This window comes from Nicotiana sylvestris, chromosome 2 (genome assembly GCF_000393655.2).
Source record: "Nicotiana sylvestris chromosome 2, ASM39365v2, whole genome shotgun sequence".
Classification (NCBI taxonomy): domain Eukaryota; kingdom Viridiplantae; phylum Streptophyta; class Magnoliopsida; order Solanales; family Solanaceae; genus Nicotiana; species Nicotiana sylvestris.
This window is the reverse complement of record NC_091058.1, coordinates 11,199,711-11,218,976: the sequence shown is the minus strand read 5'-3', so window position 1 is coordinate 11,218,976 and position 19,266 is coordinate 11,199,711. Positions and strand designations below refer to the sequence as shown.

General features: G+C 35.9%; 1 protein-coding gene across 1 annotated transcript; it reads right to left on the bottom strand.

The window, feature by feature from the left end:
* Positions 1–924: 924 nt before the first annotated feature.
* On the bottom strand, positions 925–18,356 carry LOC104210286 (uncharacterized). Its single transcript, XM_070167698.1, has 18 exons — positions 18,275–18,356; positions 17,912–18,020; positions 17,498–17,571; positions 14,555–14,620; positions 14,281–14,352; positions 12,252–12,324; positions 11,723–11,760; positions 11,529–11,636; positions 6,794–6,904; positions 6,623–6,703; positions 6,443–6,511; positions 4,581–4,658; positions 4,326–4,472; positions 3,253–3,360; positions 2,209–2,277; positions 2,028–2,090; positions 1,777–1,931; positions 925–1,586 (listed from the first exon to the last, which is right to left on the bottom strand). Exons 2-18 carry the CDS (start codon positions 17,946–17,948, stop codon positions 1,112–1,114), a joined length of 1,824 nt encoding a protein of 607 aa, XP_070023799.1. The 5' UTR covers positions 17,949–18,020; positions 18,275–18,356; the 3' UTR covers positions 925–1,111.
* Between the last annotated feature and the right edge of the window lie 910 nt (positions 18,357–19,266).

The window sequence follows — 19,266 nt, the reverse complement described above, 5'->3', positions numbered from 1 at the left end:
GTTGTCTATGGCTTCTGCAGCAAAACCTGTTCATCTTTTTCTCTCTTCGCTGATGAAGATCTTTTAAATGTATGACTAGTTGATTTAGAGTTGCCCTAGGGATCAAAGAGCTTTAGTGGTTCTTGCTTTTGAATTTAGTGGCATCATCCTTTAACGGAGTATCAGAATCTGTTATGCTTTCGCAATTGGTAATATGCTTGAATGTGCTTTGCCCCTTTCCGGTTGTATAAAACCGATTAGCACAACATGCCAAGGAAATATATCCTTTAGATGTTAAATTGTTAATTGTGCCTGATCCACTGGCCACTATTTTTAGCTTTGTGCGGCAGCTGGTATGTCCCCCCCGCCAAGACCGTCTACTGTAAATTGTACTGTAAGTTTGGCTAATTACTGAACAATTGATTCAATTTTGTTCATTAGTCCACTATGGCGGAAAAGAGCAATGGTATGTTGGTGGGGACCGACTCAGATATGGTAAATTATTTGTAAACGGAAGAAAGAGTTGTTTAAGACTACTGTTTTTCCTTCATACCATGAAGCTTGGCAGTGCGATGGCGTTTAAAGGAAGGGTACAGTCAGGTAAAAAGAAAATTCCTTCAAACCCTTGAATAGGTATCCACAGGAGCTATGTAGTGACTATAATTAATTTGTCTTACTGTATATGCACCGAGTGAAAAAGAAAAGCATACATTATCTTGTTTCTATTCATACCGTAACAAGTAACTACAAAGCAATGAGTTTTTTGAAACCAAAGAGACTTATTACCAAAGATCTAAAATATTTTGGTTAAATAAACCACCTCCAGCTGGGAGAATGGGGATTTTCTTTTTTCGTGAAGAAGTTGACGAATAGAAGCTTTTGGGTTATCAACTCGTTGTTTCTACTAAGCCATAATAATGTCAATGGTCATAGTACACACTTCCACCGGAGAAAAATTGTAATTGCCGAAATTCCAAATAGCACCTTCGCAATCAATGAAGTCAATGAGAAACATAACCAAATAATCCTGCTAACAGCTACTATTTTACAGCTGCGGATGAACAAAAATACGCATCATTATGTTACATAGGTTTGGCAATAAGCCATTTGTAAATTAGAATGCTCAGAACGTTCAGTACAGGCTTCGATGATGACTTGAGCTCTTGGGAACAATTGGCTCGCCAGTGAAGGGGTCAAATTTGTATGGCTCACCAGTGAAGGGATCAAACCTGATCCGTGGTCGAGTATGTTGATGATCAGCAGTTGCGGTAATGTGTGAATGAAGTCCAATTCTGTCATTAGTAGGAGAAGGGCTCCATGTTGCCTGCAAATTGGGACTTGCTTCATCCATCCTTGATACCCGACCAGATGGAAGGAGTGTTGCCTGCAAAATCGGACTTGCTTCCTCCATCCTTCTTGTCGTCACCCCACCAGATAGGAGCGACTGCAAAGTGGAACCTGCCTCCTCCATCCTCGTTGCCACCCGACTAGACAGAAGTGAAGTCGCCTGCAAATGGGAACTTGCTTCCTCCATCCTCTTTGCTGTCATCCGACCAGACAGATGGGGATCTAAATACGCTGAATAGTGAGATGTGTAAACATCAGTCCTGCAAGAAACCAGCAGCAAGGAGATCCTGTTACCTCAATAGTTTCCAACCTTCACTAATAGGCTTCTCTAAAGAGCCAGCAAAGCAAATTATCACTCCAAGACTATTTTTACTTGCTCAACATCATTCTGTTCTTAGCTCCAGACATGTGGCATAGTTCTAATGATCTAGCATTGAAATGCAAGCTAACCTAGGCATGGGCAAGGGTACTCGTGAGGCATATGAATCTAGATCTGGCAAACGAACTCTTGTAGAGAACCTGTCTGGTTCTGGCACCCTCAAGCCAACATCTTCTATCCTTGACCTACTATCGAATTGTTTCGGTCCCAGTTTTTCAACCTGCTGCTATATCCAGAAAAGAATTTGTTTGATAATGAGCGAAAAAGAGTATACTAACAAGGATAAAAATTTTGATGCTTATCTGCTCTCCACAGAACATACCTTAGAAATTAATGAAGCTAGATATCCTCCCTTGTTCTGCATATCAGCTCCAGACAACATGAACTATACATAAAAGGCATTGGAAAATAGAAGCATGAGGATCGAAATCGATATTTAATTGTTTTTGAATATACTGAAATTCTCACTAGAAAGATTCACAAAAGGTATAAATATTTCAGACCTGGTCAAGAATAGATATGGCAGCTGACTGGGGCAATATCTTAAGACTGGTTAAACTTTCAACATCTATCTGAAAATAAAAACTCATTCAAAACCTTTAGCTGGTTCTAGGTAATACACAACAATCAACATCATAAATCGGTAGTCTTACAGCAACTATTATGAGGTAACGGATGTTGCATAAAGCAGGTGAAAAGCTTATGTTGCAAAATAATATGTCGGCAGATTTCATAATGCGACGTGCGAACCAGGTAAAAACTCTAGTTGTTGTTTGACCACACAAGCATACACGTAAATCATGTATTTGTATAATTTACATTATGTCTCATTTTTCCACCTTCCTGAAGAGATAAAATGGCGCATCCCAGATCCTAAGAAATAAGAACAAAATCTTCCATACCGTAATTAGTACACAACTCGCCCGCTACAACAATGAACTAATACAGACAAAATTACAGACTATTTCATCAAAAACATGGAAAATTCCATGGATAACTACACTAGTATTAGACATTTACATTAGAACAAAGAATTAATAGGTACCATAAAAAAACATGGAAAGATTCCATGGATAAATACACTAATATTAGACAATTACATTAGTAAAAAAGAATTGACAACTATAGATACCACATGACAGAAAACAAAGAATTTATATCTTGCCACTACTCACCACTTCTAGGTTGTGCATCGTGAGTTTGCTTTTGGAAGGAGCCAACACCACTCCTCAAGAATCCATATAACGGAAGAGGCAAGAAAGAGGATCTCAAATTTTATATCAGCTTGTTTGGCAGTTCAATACACAAACACTAGAAACCAATACAAACAAACTACATAATGCAATCAACACCGAACATGTCTTTCTTTGTTAATACATACTCACAGGAAAAGAAGAAATTTTGCATATTTTGCTTATGATGATAACAGAATAAAAAATAACACTACTTGGGCAGAATTGACATGAAAACCTTCTTGACAAATTAGGAAGACTTAATAAACAAACAGAATTACTACTTCGGATAGTAGTGTCCGTCCGTTAACTTACATCATATCTAGTAGCAATACCAAGCCGCAAGATCCGAACTAAACGCTCCTTGACAACCACAGGTAATGCAACTACAGCAGCTTCATAAGGATCCGAATAATCCATCTCCTGATTGAAGAAATATAATCAAACCAAAGAAGACAGATTTGGAGTTGTACGACAAATATCAACCATTCTAATCAAAATGAGCTTAACAGTTCAATCATGTAGCTCACAAATACTTAACATATAGACTTGCTTCAAGCATTTATGCTCATAAGACCGAATACAGTATTATTACTCCTATTATATTATCTTGATATGGTAAACCCCATCCTACCAAACCTCCATGGTTGAAGTGGAGGAGAGCTACCAGAATATTAGGTGCTAGGAGGATATCCACAAGAGCAAGAGGCAAGTTTTATAAAACGTCTATTAGACCAGCATTGTTATATGGGAGTGAACTTCGGTCCTCTAAGGTCCCATATCCACTCCACAATATAAGTGTTGAAGAAATTCTAATGTTAAGATAGATGTGCCACCATACAAGATTAGAGAAAATCAGAATGACCACATACGACATAAGGTTCAAGTAGAATAAAATGAGAGCTCTTAAGACAATTTGGTCATGTCCTACATAGACCTCCAAATGAAAAGAAACAAGGTAGACCTAAAATCACATAGAATGAAGTTATCTCAAAGACCTACAGTCGCATGAATCCATGCAGATTTAGAGAACCTCTAGTACCATGGAACTCCACGTTATAGAATATCCAATGAAATGAGTTCAAATAGAGTGCAATGGTAGAGTAAATTCATATGGCGACCCCAACTAGCTTGAGATTGAGGCATAATTGTAGTCGTTGTCTCTTGCATATTTGAAAAGAAGAAATGATGGCATACTACAAACATAGAAGCATCAATTTGGCAAATAAGAGCAAGCGCAGGAAATTCCTATCAGAACTGCTTTTACTTTAGTTTCAAGGAAATTTTACCGGCAAACATTTGCAAGATTGAAAAGCCAGCATTTTAAATATTTTAGAGGAGAAGATCGTCGGAATTTTAAAAAAAAATTAACATCTCATTTGCATCACCAGTTGAGCAGTTGATTTAGGAGCCCTAATCATCTCAACATCTGGATCATCCTTCAAAAGCTTGGAATGACTCTCAATGGTACTGGACATGTTTGGATCCTCACGACCTCGTTTCCTGTTCTTGTCCATTGGCCTAGCAACTTCGACCTGTTAGCAAATCATAATTAATCACCAATATAGGCTTACGTATCTGTAAACTATCGTTGAAGATATCAGCTTGGACAACTTATGAAAACTAGAAAGGATAAAAATCACCTGAAGCTTGCATGAGGGACCTCCCATTGGCCCTTGTACAGTTTTCTCATTCAACGCCATAATAGCATTGTCAAGATCCTATCCTCACAGCAGAGAGGAAATGGGATTGGGGAAAGAAACAAAAGAAAGACAATGTCAGCTGTACTAGAAGCGAAATTGCAATCTTAAGGGTCACTTTTTATTTGGATTTCTAATTTTTCCTCATAAAGTCAGATTTTCCCACAGAACTGATAGCCAATGCCACTACACAGATGATATCCTTTCAGTTTATTGTACTGCTTCTAGACAAAAAGAATAGTAATTGTCTATTATTCATCATGAGTAGAAGCAGTAGCTTTAATGTTGCTAAATGAGACTTGTAAGCATATTAGTGAAAGAAAGTAATGACAAACTGCGCTTCAAGAAATTTTTGCAATGGCGCTATTGGCATATTGCCAAACTTTCTGTTACTCTCTCACACATCCTTCCAGATATACAGAAAATTTCCCTTTGAGGACATCATTTTCCTTCTCCCACTGCCCATTGAATTCACCTCTTGAGCCCTCACTATATAGGTCCCCTAACATCAGCTCACTCCATAGAATATTGATGGTTAAGGTATGTCCCACCACCTTAATCTGCTTCCGAATTGCCTGGCAGCTAGTCTTTGATGCTTTAGGTTAGGAAGAATCTCTTGTAGTTGACCAGGCACAAGCAGTTTACCTCTTAACATCATTTGGTAATTTGAGCATTCCATCAATATTTTAACAAGAATGAAGATGATTAGATGGTCAAAATTATGTAGCGAGTAAGAGACTTGAGAGGATTTGCGAAGCTAATGGAATTGATGGCTAGGAGTTTATTGAATGTGAAGATGAGAATAGACATTTTAGATTCAGGAAAAGTGAGGGAGGAAAGTTTGTTTTGATTTCCTTTTTTTGGGGGGTTGGGGGGGGGGGGGTTGACTGAGACAGGCTTAAATGAACGAAGCGGACAGTGATACGTCATATAGGCAACCCCAACTTGTTTTTGGGGGGTGGGGGGTTTCCAATAGGGTTTGGCACAAAGAGCTTCAATGGGTTATTTTTGCATCATATCGAAGAGCTGACAATGAAGACAGAGGATCATTTTAATAAAATAAATGCACTTAAAAATACTAAGAACTCTTTTATCACCTTTTTTTTGTTTTAAAAACATTGTACTTGCATAACATTGGCATGAGGTGAGTTTTTTTTTCCTGATAAATATTGGCATGAGATGAGTTTAAATTGAGTAACATGGTCAGTGAGGATCCTATACACGACCCCAACTTGTTTGGGACTGGGGTGTAGTTGTTGTTATATTGTTTTGAAAAGCACTCAACTACTTTACTGCAAGCTATTGAAAAGAAATCAAAATTTCTAACTACATAACAAAAATAAAAGGAACAATAATTTCATCTTAAATTTGAATGACCAAACGAAACTGACAAATTAATTTTGATCAAGTCGACACTGACAAACTTTTGCGGGCTATAAGATGGCTTCTTGATCATTAGGTGTTGAATAACACATTCTGGAGGAGCTTTAACCCAAATTTGAAATTCAAAATAGTTAATTTGTTTATTTGTTCTAGGTTTTTTATTTTGAAGACATTATAATCAGACATTAAAATAATTTCACATTTGATATACATGAATATAAGAAATCAATGATTTGCACCTAAAAGTTGCCAGAGGACAAAAAAAAGTAGCATTCACCAAAATTACAGGGGGTAGTGAAATTAGTAACTAGAGCAGGAGTAGAACATCCACAAGTTGAAGGGACTTGCACACAAATGCCAAATTGATCAGCTCCAAGAAAGAAAGTCAAACTCATACTAACAATGACAACGGCTAAACTTACAGATCGCTTATCGAAGTAAACGAATCCAATGGTGGAGCTACCTTTCCTGGATAGAGCTATCCTCTCTACCTGAGATATATTAATCACATGTATGGAAGAAGTCATCAGAGTTCAATTTTTTTGAAATTTTTAATGCAACTAATAGCGAAACATCAAAATGAAATTGCAAGGTAATAATACATTGCCAAAGGGCTGAAAGAGCTTCTTCAAGTAATCTTCATCAGCACCAGGAGGTACATTTCTAACGAAGGCTGCTTTGATCTGACAATCCAAACGAAGGTAAGGTGAAAATAACAGAAATCTAAGGATTTTCATTCTATGAGTATCGTAAAAGGGAAGAGAGGAAAAAACCTGAGCAAGTTCATTGGGATCAGGTTCCTCAGCCCACTGTACAGATGGATGTAACTTGCCATCAATGAGAAAATCAGATTGGGAGCCTACCCGAAAAGCACGAGCCGCAGCCTGTGATTGAGAATTTTGAAGGAAGTTTATATTTGGGATTTGTTTTCATTAGAGTAGCATATTCATAATGGGGTGGAAGTATTGGATTTTATTGAATTATTTATTTGGCAGGGACCAATGGTTACAGCACTATATTCAAGAGTTTTGGGCAACAAGACGGTGAAGCAGTTTGAGCGGAGAAGACAAGGACAAATTATTTGAAGTATGAATTAATACATATTCCTTCTGCTCTGATTCTTACCGAAGATTTTGAACTATGAACTTGCACAGCAAGATACAGTAACTTTAGCTCGGGAAAGGCAACAGATTAAAGGCCAAATGAGGGTTCCAATCCACCATGAAGATATTTTGACCCAACTTGCCGTAAATTGAGCAGATTACATAATCATATGAAGTTGGTTAAGTTCATAGTCGAGGATTAACAAAATTTTGTTTCTCACTTACAAGCTATCTCAAATCCTATAGAGGCCGACACAGAGGTTGACATTATAGCATCGAAGATGAGTTTTTTCCTGACAAATGACATTGAGACTGGGATTTATGGATATTAGCATCTCTTTGTTACTTCAACAACACTATGCCTTAATCCTAAACTAGCTGGGATCGGTATATGAAATCCTCTGTATCTTATGATAAATCAGAAAATAAGAGCTAATATCCATAAGATCATAGCTTCATTTAAGATTACCAATTGTTCTAGAACTACTTAGGTACATACAATTGAATCATTAATGACTAAGAATCTACAAGTTTATTAACAGCTAGAAGAATCAAGAAAATAACAGAAAACATTGATTCCAGTATGTAACTTCAACAGAGTGCCTATTTACACATTTTTTTGAGCATTATCTATGTAAAACATGAAAATATTACAGACGAGACCAGGAATCAACATAAAAAGATAGACTGTGCAACGATATTAAAGAGTTGGTTTGGTTCTTCCTGCATTTCAAAATTAATATCTAGTTATGACTTGGCACTGGTAGGCCTGAGCAAAGATACAGAGGTTTGAAGCTGGAAAAATGTAAGGAACTTTCTCTTTTTCTTTTGGCGGAATTGGAGTAAAATTACCTTTTAGGAAAAGCGAGAACTACTTTGAACAGACCACAAAACAAAGATTGAGACTCGGCTTAGGACCTAGGAGCAGTATATTATCATGTTATAAGGAAATTAAGTAAATTGTCCACAATAGGCATAAAAATTGGTTTTCAATAGGAAAAGTCAAGTAGATAATTCAAGAATATGGGTAGCAAATTGGACAGCTTTTATAAGCTTGAATTCTTAACACATGTGAATAATGTTTGGACCTTTACATTGGTCAAATAATATTTGGTATATTCTATTTGTATAAGTATGTCAGACATTTGAAATATCCCTAAGAGAGAGTATGTGACTGAAAGAAACTGAAGCAACTGGTCAAGCTAACTGGATGGGTTATAACAAAGGCTAGAGAATGTAGACAACTAATAGCAAGAGGAAATAGGTCAAGATCCAGAGAAAAGAACAGTGTGACCTAAAGTATGAGAAAAATACAATAAGTTACTGCATGGAGACTCCAAGTATGTGAAATGATATTGTTAATATCATACTCCAGGAAAATATTGTTTGTCATGGAATCCATGACAGAGACAGCCGGCAGCAAGAATCCCAATAGCAGTAAGAGACAGACCATTTTCACGACATAGAATAACTACTAGAAAAGGAAGTTCAAACTGAAAGAAAATAGTTTAAATCCTCAAGCAGATTACGAGTGTTAGACAACATAATTCATCTTCTCCCAATCAACATATATAAAAGAGACATATCTTCTCCTCAATAGTGATAATACACATAGCTTCTTGTTGGAATTTTTGCATGACCATGAGATATATAGAAGAATAGCTTGTGCATTTGAAATTTTGTCACAGGAATCTTTAAAGTCCGCTTAGATACTTGTATGCCACTACAGGGAGAAGTGTAACATTTAAATAACATTTAACTATAGAGAATCTCTACTTAAAAATCAACCCAAATAAAATGAAAGGGATAAGGAGGATTCATAGCAGATCCAGGTAGTTTGGGTTGAGACATAGTTGATTGATACGAGATATACAGACATTTATATCTACTAATTATATCAGTGGCTGAACGTTATATTTCCTCAGGTGTCTATCAAGTCAATGATGATGTACTTGAATGGTTGGGCATCTCACACATATGGAGCTACATGTTTTGCAAGAATCACAGGATTCTGGGATTCACAAGTAATAATAGAAGCATCAAGGAAAGTGATGCATCCCAGACGTGTTATTTTTACTTTACAATATTACTCAGGATGTTAGCCACAAATTAGCTCGAAAGCAAAGGTGGAGAATATTAAGCAACTTGTACAGATTTTCAAGTGCATAGATGAATCACCTCTGATATTTGGGTTTACCCTTGGAAGAAAATCAGAAACTGTGCCGTGGAATCCGGCAACTGTGAAGGTTGAGAAAACCTTAGAAGGACGTAAATGAAGTACTTGCCTAATGAAGGAAGGAGGTTTTAAGCAAAGTACACAGTCTAGCTTTTCCACGTACTACACGTCTTTGATGCACATATCCACAGCAATAGTGGGAGTATTTTAAGAGAAAACAAGGAAATTTCTTGAGGGATTCAACAAGAGTAGAAAGTTTCCATTGACAAGGAAGATAGCAACTTCTCGCAAGGGTGTGAGAGAGCTGAGGGTCTTAACAAGGCTCCACTGGGAAAGTGGATAGGGAGGTTTAGATACAATTCTGGCATTATGTACCGTGTCATAGCAGAGAAATATGGAGTTTAAGAAGTGGTCGGAGAACTGCTTAGATTTCAATGCCATATAGTGGGAGGACTATGGCAGTGTATAATGAAACTGTGAGAGGAGTTTACAGGGAATGTTAATTTCAAAATGGGAAATTCAGCCCTGGTCAATATTGGAGATAGATGATGTGATTTTTCTGTCCATCACTTATCCAGCTATTTACTCAATCTCATGTCAGCATAAACTAAATGTTATTATACAGATCAGTGGAAAGAAACGTTCTGCAGGATTGAAAAGTTGAAGAACCCCAAAACCTCCTTGACCTGTTGTATAAGCAGAGATCTCAATCACACATCAGGACACGTGGAGATGAAACACAGAATGTTGTCCTTTTCACAATAAGGTTGTTTATCATAGGTTGATGAGAAGGGAGAACAAATTCTCCTTTGAATGATTAGCTGCATGTGAAGTCCTAGTCACAATAAAGTTTTGAGGAAAAGGAAGATAAAACCAGATTATCTAGTCGTTATGTCTAAAAAGGCAGGGGAGGATGTGAACTATCTATTACTACAGTCAAGTGGCACATCTATTATGGTACAAGCTTGGAATTGGTTGGGTGATGCCGAGCACCCTCAAAACCATGCTACATATGTAGGAACAGAAGGAGGAGAAGCAGAGGATTGAAATCAACCCCCTGAGTAATCACTTGTGGACAATATAGAGAGTGAAATCGACAAGCTTTAAGGAATGAAAATTACTTATGTAAGATTAGGAGATTTCTCTTTTTCTTATAGTATATGTTTAAAGTACCTATGAGGTAACAGTTAGCATAAATGGTTGGATGCTCTTGTAAAGAATCATACTCTTATTTCAAGTTCTCTACCTTTGTTTATTTTTTGCATGTTTTCCTTTTAAAGCAATAAAACTAATAATTTATCCAATAAAATAAAAAGAAAAGGGAATATATTAATACATTGAAGGGAAGGAAAAAGAATCCATTAACAACACATCATCTTTGATCTTACTTGCACCAGACAAGGAAAGCATAAGCAACTTAACAATAAACTAAGGCACCAGACAAGGAAAGCATATTGTTTCAGGGAACAATAAATTGAGGCGATAGCACTTAAGCACTTATGATCCATCAACGTCATTCTAGGCATACTCAAAGTTATAGATGAAAACATGGATACTGGAACACTGGAGACATCAACGATCAGATATTGGAAGTCCATATAGAGATGTCAGCTCTGGAGATACTAAAAGTGAAAACAACATTAGATGTACAAAAAGATGATAGTACTTTTATCAGTTTAGTTGATATAGAAATTGTATAGCATTACGCTTAGGATTCATATTAATATATGGAACTTTTATTTTGTCCTTTTTAGTATCCAATAGGCATATTAATTACCAACTCTTAAAGAGTTTCTCATTAGCGCATGTTGCATTTTAATGTGGTGTACATAATTTTGTAGAGAACAAAATTTGCAGCTTTTGTTTCACGTTTTAGAATGTCGCATATGCATTTCAGTCATACGTTAAAGATTGAAAAGAATGCTAGCGCAATATTTTAAAGCTGAATTTCCCAATCTGTAATAACATGTCTGAGAGTTTTTTCTTCTTTTTTTCGATAAGATGAGGTTAATAAAATGTCTGAGAATTTGTTTCATTAAGGGAGATTCCTCAAGAATATAGGCATCATAATTTGGTTCTGGAACTGAGAATCAAAACCACGAACCTGAGCTTCTATCCTGTAGTATTTAAGATGCAACAATATGAGTAAAAGTGATGTTACAACAAGGTTAAAATAATTCAACCACCATAATACTAATTAATAATGTAAAACATGGACAGAGGCATTACAGCATGAGATGGGAATTTCACGAAAGCAAAACCCCGATTCCGTTGCTTCTGACCAGGTTGGACATCTCCAAGAAGTGCAAGATCAACAGATACAACATCTGGAAAAACCTAGAGAGAGAGAGAGGGGGAGATGGATATTCAACAATATTTCAAGAGATTAAGAAAAGTGCACTGTAAGCAGTTAAAAGGTGTACCTGGCGCACAATACTCTCAAATTCCTCCGCACCCCAACCTTGAAATAGTCCAAACAAGCAATAAGGAAAGCACACAAACAAAGAAAAATTGTCTCTTGCTCAAGTGCCAGAAAACATAAGTAGAAGGAAGATGATTTAAGGCTCAAATTCACAAATCCAGAGAAGAAAATGTATCCTAGTAAACTACAAGAGTACAAAGCCCAAAATGAATGAGAAAAAGAAAAAGAAACAATTTAACAGTCAAATTCATAATCCAGATATAGAGTATACTGTAATAAACTACAAGCGTGAAAAGCCAATTATTATATAGCACCTGCATAACCAGAGTAGCAGCAAGACAATGGATATTTATGAAAGATCAGCCCGTAAAATTGTAATATAATGCTAAGTCCTTGTATGTTCAACATATCTTCTATGTAATGGCATCTTCTATGTATTGTCATTAAAGAACTTCTCCAGTGTCACAGAAAGACCCTAATTAAATCAGGCAATAACTCTTGCACAACAAGATTTGCAAGACAAGACGAACCTTTGTTAAGATTTCCAAGAAATAAAGTGTCCTGCTCAACTGAGGGGCGAACCCCGAGTTTCTTCCCATCCAGCTGAAATAATAGCCACAAAACAAATCTAATATAATAGGGAGAGAAAAATTCCACTGTTCAACAGAATACAAGCAACCAAACTCATAGCAGGATGACAATCTTTGAGAATCTTCCAAACATTTCATACTCAGAGAGAAGTAACTTTATCCAGTCACCGAGTTTCAAACCGTAAGCAACTGGCCCTCGGGGATTTCTCGGTCATCAAAAGAAAAATTAGTAACGGGTAATATGAGCCCAGATAAATTGAACATTGGTCCATGAAAACCATCTTTATGCCATTAATATAGTAAAACTAACTTAATACATTGCACAAAAAACACAATACAGTGAACAAGGAAATTCCCCATTTCCCTGAGAGTAGACTAAGTAAAACTTGAGAAGTGAACATATCAATCATATGCATAAAGCTTATTGATAACAGTTCCAATACTTCTCCTCAATTTGAGGCATAAAAATACTAGTACTCACCAAGCTTGTTAAAATATACAATGACTTCAAGGTCCCCCCTTAGAGGCTTTGTTGAGATGTTTGTTAGTTGTTCATGGAGATAACAGATTCAATGACTATTTCCTTGAAACGAACCTTTTTACCCAAATAAATTGGCAGGCCACATATATGCTCAGGTGCTTCATGAAAAATCGAATAGAGGTTGTGCACAATGCTGCTTGATTATCACAACATAACCTTATTCGTTTAGCATCTCCAAACTTCAAAGCTATAAGCAATTGTATAATCCATAGTAACTATAACCATGGGCTGAAACTTGCCTTATGTGCTAAAAACAATGTTATGTTTCTTAATTTTCCATGATATATACTCACCAGCAGAAAAGACATAGTATCCAGATATAAATAGTTGATCAATAGAAGAATCAACCCAATTTGCGTCAGAGTATCCTACATCTTGAGAATTTCAGTTATCTTTGCATAGTAACATTTAGCTTAGTGCTTTACTAATGTGCCATAGTTCATACAACAGCATCCCAATAATCAGCGTTTGGAGAGCCTGAATTGACAAACTACGACCACGGCAAAAGAAGGGCCTGATATGGTAATAGGAAGGTAGTTTAATGTACCAACCAACCTTTTGTTACCTGTTAAGATCTACACACGCTCCCCCTGATATGATAGGGGTTTACTATTTGGATCCATGGAACTATTAATACGTCTATGGTCTATAACTATCAATAGGTCTTTAGTCCAGCTTACAGTTTTTTACTAGACTAACATTACACTATGTTATCGAATATAACAGATAATCTAATGAATTGTACGTGCAAAGCCCTTTATTAAAGTTTCTAAGTCCTACTCAGATGTACTACATAATGCCCATAAAACTATTTGCTACTTAAATAATAAGTAAAGAGATATCCTAACAAAACAAAGGCGTCCATAGTTGAACAAATACCAAATTAGGTGTCCATAGCTATCCAAAGAACGAAAAAGAAAGTAAAAAGGAAAAAGAGAAACAAAAAACATAGAACAAATCAGTTGCTCCAATTGCTGGAACAAAAATCATGTATCTGACGCGTGAACTTTCAATAAAGCAAGATGCGTAATTCAAGCTTATCTTCGTGAAAAAAATATTGTCGTAATGAGCTAAAGTGTCAAAATGCCAAGAAATAGTTATACAGCAATCTTTTATTCTAGGGAAAAATCTATATTCCAAGTAAAGTGCAACTCTTTTTAATATTCTTATATGAGGACCAATTCTTGAATCAACAGAAGGCAAATCTTTGACAATGATGTAAGCCATCAACTAAAAGATTCTGTTAGTTACTAGGAGTATTAAACTATTGCTTATAATTCTCTATATTATCCAAGCAAGTGGTCGTCTTATGTACATGCATGAGCAATAAGAGCATCACACATGCAAGTTGATAGGAATAAGTGAAAATGTAAGAGTTTATCAAGACAAGACAATGAAATATCTAATGCATCTATCGTGAGGCTTTACCACATATCCAGATTTTTCCTTCAGAGCTTTGTCAGCAGCATATTTTGTTGCAAATCGTACAAAGCAAAACCCCTGTCATCATTCATAACAAATTAAAGGTACAACATTAGCATCTAAACCTTCATTTTTCTATTGCCGCTTTTCATTTCTTATTCTTCTCTTTTAGCTTTGTTTTTTTTTTCTTTTTTTTTTGGGGGGGGGGGGGAGGGGGGAGGGGGTGTGCTGAAGCATGAGTAATTACAGGTAATACAAATAAGCAGATCATACTGACAACCTTAGGAACGCCTGTCTGGTCTTTTATCAACCGTATTTCCACAATCTCACCACATGAAGAAAATACCTGTAAAATGCAGATGTTTTACACACATAATCTGACACAAATACAGAGTGATACTGTAAGATAGTTACAATCATTGACAATAAGAAGTCCAGCTCTAGTCATATTGTTCTTACCATTATGTTCCTGTAACCCCTAAACTCCGAAACACCAGCTTTTGGCATGGGATTGGTTTGTTAGTTTTTTAAAGATAAAAGTAGAGTCAAGAGAAATAAATTTGCAACTGCATAACGTAATTAGGTAAACTGATCTACCACAAAAAAAGGCATAATTAATTTTAACAATTTCCCCTCAAGAGAGAGGAATAAAAGAGACAAACAATAGTGGTGGTATCATATAGTGTATTTAGAACAAATTGATTATTAAAAGTAGAACAATATCCATTTTGTAATGTAATTCCTCAGAATAACAACAACAACAATCCAGTGTTGTCCCACAAGTGGGGTCTGGGGAGGGTAGGATGTACGCAGCCTTACCCCTACCCTGGAAGGGCAGAGAGAGTGTTTCCGATAGACCCTCGGCTACAGAAGGTGAGAGAAGCCCTGGTAGCAAGTAATAGCACAACCCTAATTCCTCAGAATAACAATTTATGAAATAACGAGCAAAAGGAGCAATTGTTTGTGTCATTAGCATAATAAGGGGCTTTTTGTGAAACCTAATATATGTTCATGAGTAAGGGTGACAATATACCTAAAATTGTAGCATAAAAAGTTAAAGTCACTACGTACTGCAAAGATTCGAGGAATAAACCCTACTTGCCTCAAATGAAGCATGATCTGTTTAAAAAATGACCCAACACAAGCCCTCAAAGACAGCAGAAAACTAGGCATCCCTAGAATTCAGTGAATTTAACCCTTTGACTGAATAAGCAATCTAACCTAACTCTAATTCTTCAAGTCAATAGGAGACTTAACTTAAATTGTTAGCTAGTTTAACAGATTGGCTAGACTATATAAGGTGAGAGAACAGTATGAGCAACACCCACACAGAAGGCATCAGTTTGAAGGATCAATCAGAGTTATGAAGGAGAGAGGGAGTCCGTCTATCTACTTTCCTTATCCTGGCTATGGAAAGTGTAAGAGGGATTCTAAGCAGGATTATGGTTTAGAGTGGGAAGAAGTATAAAGTCTGAAGTCACAGTTCCTCACATTTATGTGCTGATGGTACCTTGATTTTTTGGAGCAGAGGAGAAGCACGTATGATGCTAAAGGTGGTTCTTTAGCTTTGGAAGCTGTCTTTGGATGCACATAAAAATAGGCAAAAGCCTGTCATACCCTATAAATGATGCGATCTATGTGCAATCCTCCTTAGAAGATACTTGGATGCAAAACTGGTGAATTTCCATGTCTTGGTCTCCCCCCAGGCACCAGATAAAAGTCAGAAGTAGTATCCCGGGGGGGGGGGGGTAACAGATTTAAATAAAAACTAGTCACTTGAAAGAAACAATATTGCTCAGTGGGAGGATGACTGACCCTGATCCATAGTGTCCTGGAAGATACTCTATACATCAATCTTAACTACACCTCCCAGAGGTATTAAAACAGCTAGGGCGTATAAAAAGAAACTTGGGAAGTTAGCATTTATCAGCATAAGTTCCATTTCATAAGGTAGTTAGATGTGCGGAAACCAAATAATGTTGGTGAAATTGATGAAAAAATTAAGGCTCCATAAATGAGTCTATTGCATAAATAGTTGTGGAGGCATATTTTTGAAGGTGATTATGAAATATAGGACCACTGGTGCACTCAAAATGTCTCCACTTTCGATACAGCAAGGCCATGGAAATACATTAGAAAGTTATGGGACGAATTCCAAAGCCATATTTATCCTGAAGTGGGCAATTGTATGAAGATAAAATGTTGGCAAGATCTTTGGCTTGGTCACACTTCTGAGAGATAAATACCCTTGATTTATTCAGGTTTGTAGTGTATCCTGATGCCATGATACTTTAGGGTAGAGCAAATGGTACCTAAATATAAGGTATTGTGGGGATTGGATATTGAGAGGATGATTTCTTTGCTAGAAAAACTTGAATACAGGACACAGACTTCTGAAAAAGTGAAACGGAGATATTAACTTTTAGTAAGTCATACACTCAATACTATCATAATCTGCTGAAAGGTGGAAGACATCCAGTGACTGGCCTTGGAAACTGTTATGCAAGATAAAGCTCCACTCGAGGTCACATGCTTTAGTCGGACGCTTTACATGATGTATGCCTCACTCAAAGACGACAAGATAATGAGATGTTTTATCCCATGTGATCGGTGTTTTACGTATGACAAGGATATCGAGGATACTAATCATCTCTTCTACATTATAGAGTGGCAAGGGAGTTATGGGACCTTTTCTAAAAATCTAATTGGGATCCATTGAGTAATGCAAAGGACTCTGAATATACCTATCTCCATGCAGCTAGTAGGAACACAAGAAAGACTGCACAAGATTCTGTTTACAGTCCCAACATGAATCGTGTGGACTCTCCCCAGTGAAGCACCCGATGTGGTTTGATGGTGAAACTTACCCTAGTCATATACTGATCTACAAGTGTTTAACTGACCTTGTTTTGGTGTAACAAAAATTTAATATAATGTCGTTTGATAAGTTGAAATTTGTTAACAATGTAGATAACACATTCGTTTTTACAGGTATAAGTTAAAATTTGTTAATAATGTAGATAACACATTTGTTTTACAGGACTTCCTTCATGTACTTTTTGTAACTCAGCAATAGCTCAGTGCTGACCCAGTTAATACTTAATAATGTTTACTTATTTTATCCACACACAAAACAAAACAAGCTCAATGAAAAAATAAACTTGAACCAAAAAAATAAACTTGAAGAACCAAAAAGACAATGTAACATAAATCTGAAACAAACCTCATGAATTTTGCTTTCAGTAGTAGTACGGGCCAAACCACCAACAAAAACCTCTGTCCCTTTCATGTCCTGTTCTGCTCCGCCAGAAAAAGAAGTACAGCCCATTAAAAGTTAAAACCACCTTTTTCTAAACAAAGTAACATGCAAAACCCACATTGAAACCTTGTGTAAGAAGGGAATTGGGAACAAACAATTACCCCTCTCCATAAGAGAGCCAGATAAGGAGTCTATACGAAAGCACATAACTACAGATCATTCAACATCTTCTTACTGTAGTGACCATTTATTATTGGAGATGTCTAAAAGATCACAATTTGAGAACCAACTTCTAGTGAATTACTATATAAACTACATAAAAGTGTGTTTGCAACTGAAAAGAAATTAAAAATATTTTTTTTTAAAAGGGAACCTTACTATTATTTGCTAGGTGATGCTCAATCAACCGGCTCATCTGCAATCGGACGGGATGGAGTAAATCTCCCAGTGAAGCCGAAAAGACAGCGTTTTCAGAATTTTCAGGATTCTACAAGTAATGAGCTATGCTGAGGCTGCTTTTGTCTACAATTCAATGATTTGCATTAAAAATACTGCAGTAAAATTCTCAATTTCACTTTGGGCCAATAAATTATGGCAGCCCAAATCGTCTGTAAACAAATATCACATAGGTGGTAACGTTTATCCAACTTTCTTCTTCTCCCAAACTATTTGGGTGAGGTATTTTAGTAGTCATAGGAGCATTGGTAACTGTATGAATTGATTCTATAACAAATTAATTACCTTAGCCGCTGGGAAAAATGGAAGTCTCCAATGAACTCTCAATCCGCGGGAATTTAGAGCAATTTGGAACCCTAAGTTTTCAAATCAGATGTTGCTGTTCGGATCTTCCCAGCCTGAGTTTTCAGCATATCATACTCTTTCCTATATTGACTATAATGCCCTTTGTTGTGTGTGATTAATTTTGAAACACGGTTGATTAGGAAAATAATTATTTTATTTTGAGATATTACTACATTCAAACCTCTCCATATCAACATTCTTGTATAACAGTCTATTAAAGTCATATTTTTCTCGAAACTAATTTTTTATATTATATTTCACCTATTTACAATAGTTTTTTTTTTACCTATTACAGCAACGTTCATCTTTATAAAATTAACCTTCTATAACATTCATATAGAATTTATAAGATTACTAATAAAAAGCCTAAAAATTTTAATTTGATCATTCTTTTTACTTTAATGCACCACTTATAATAAAAATATTATATTAGTACATACTTTCATAATGAAATATTTTATTTAATTCGATTAAAAGATATGCTTGTATATTTTTATTTCATTGCGCAAAAGGTTCTATCATGCATAATATCATATCTTTCATTGGACAAAATTTTCATCTTGTATAATGCTTAAGATTGGAAGATTTTGCACATATCTTTTTCAAAGTTCTTCCATCAATCTTGAAAGAATTTAATTTCCAAGTAGCTTTAAAATGCATGCCTTAAAGTTTAAATTTTTGCATATTTAGTTATGGATTTATAATATATTAATTGACTTTAATATTTAATTAGTGAAATATACATATCTTTTGAGATTTTAAATTTAAATAATTTCTCGTCCTGTATATGCAACACTAAAGAAGGGGATTTTTTTTTATAATTTTTGTATGTAACAGTCAAAAAATATTTAAACAACAAATTATGTTATAGGTGTATAACAACCATTAACTATAAAGCCTAAAAATGTCCGAACAATGTTGTTATAGAGAGG

What these genes read in the sequence shown, in the direction of transcription:
- LOC104210286 (XM_070167698.1), bottom strand. Translation starts at nt 17,948, where the DNA reads ATGAGCCGGTTGATTGAGCATCACCTAGCAAATAATA. An exon ending in CTAAATCAACTGCTCAACTG is followed by an intron (nt 3,361 to 4,325) that starts GTGATGCAAATG and finishes TTCTTCAATCAG; the next exon opens with GAGATGGATTATTCGGATCC. An exon ending in TAGCTTCATTAATTTCTAAG is followed by an intron (nt 1,932 to 2,027) that starts GTATGTTCTGTG and finishes TTCTGGATATAG; the next exon opens with CAGCAGGTTGAAAAACTGGG.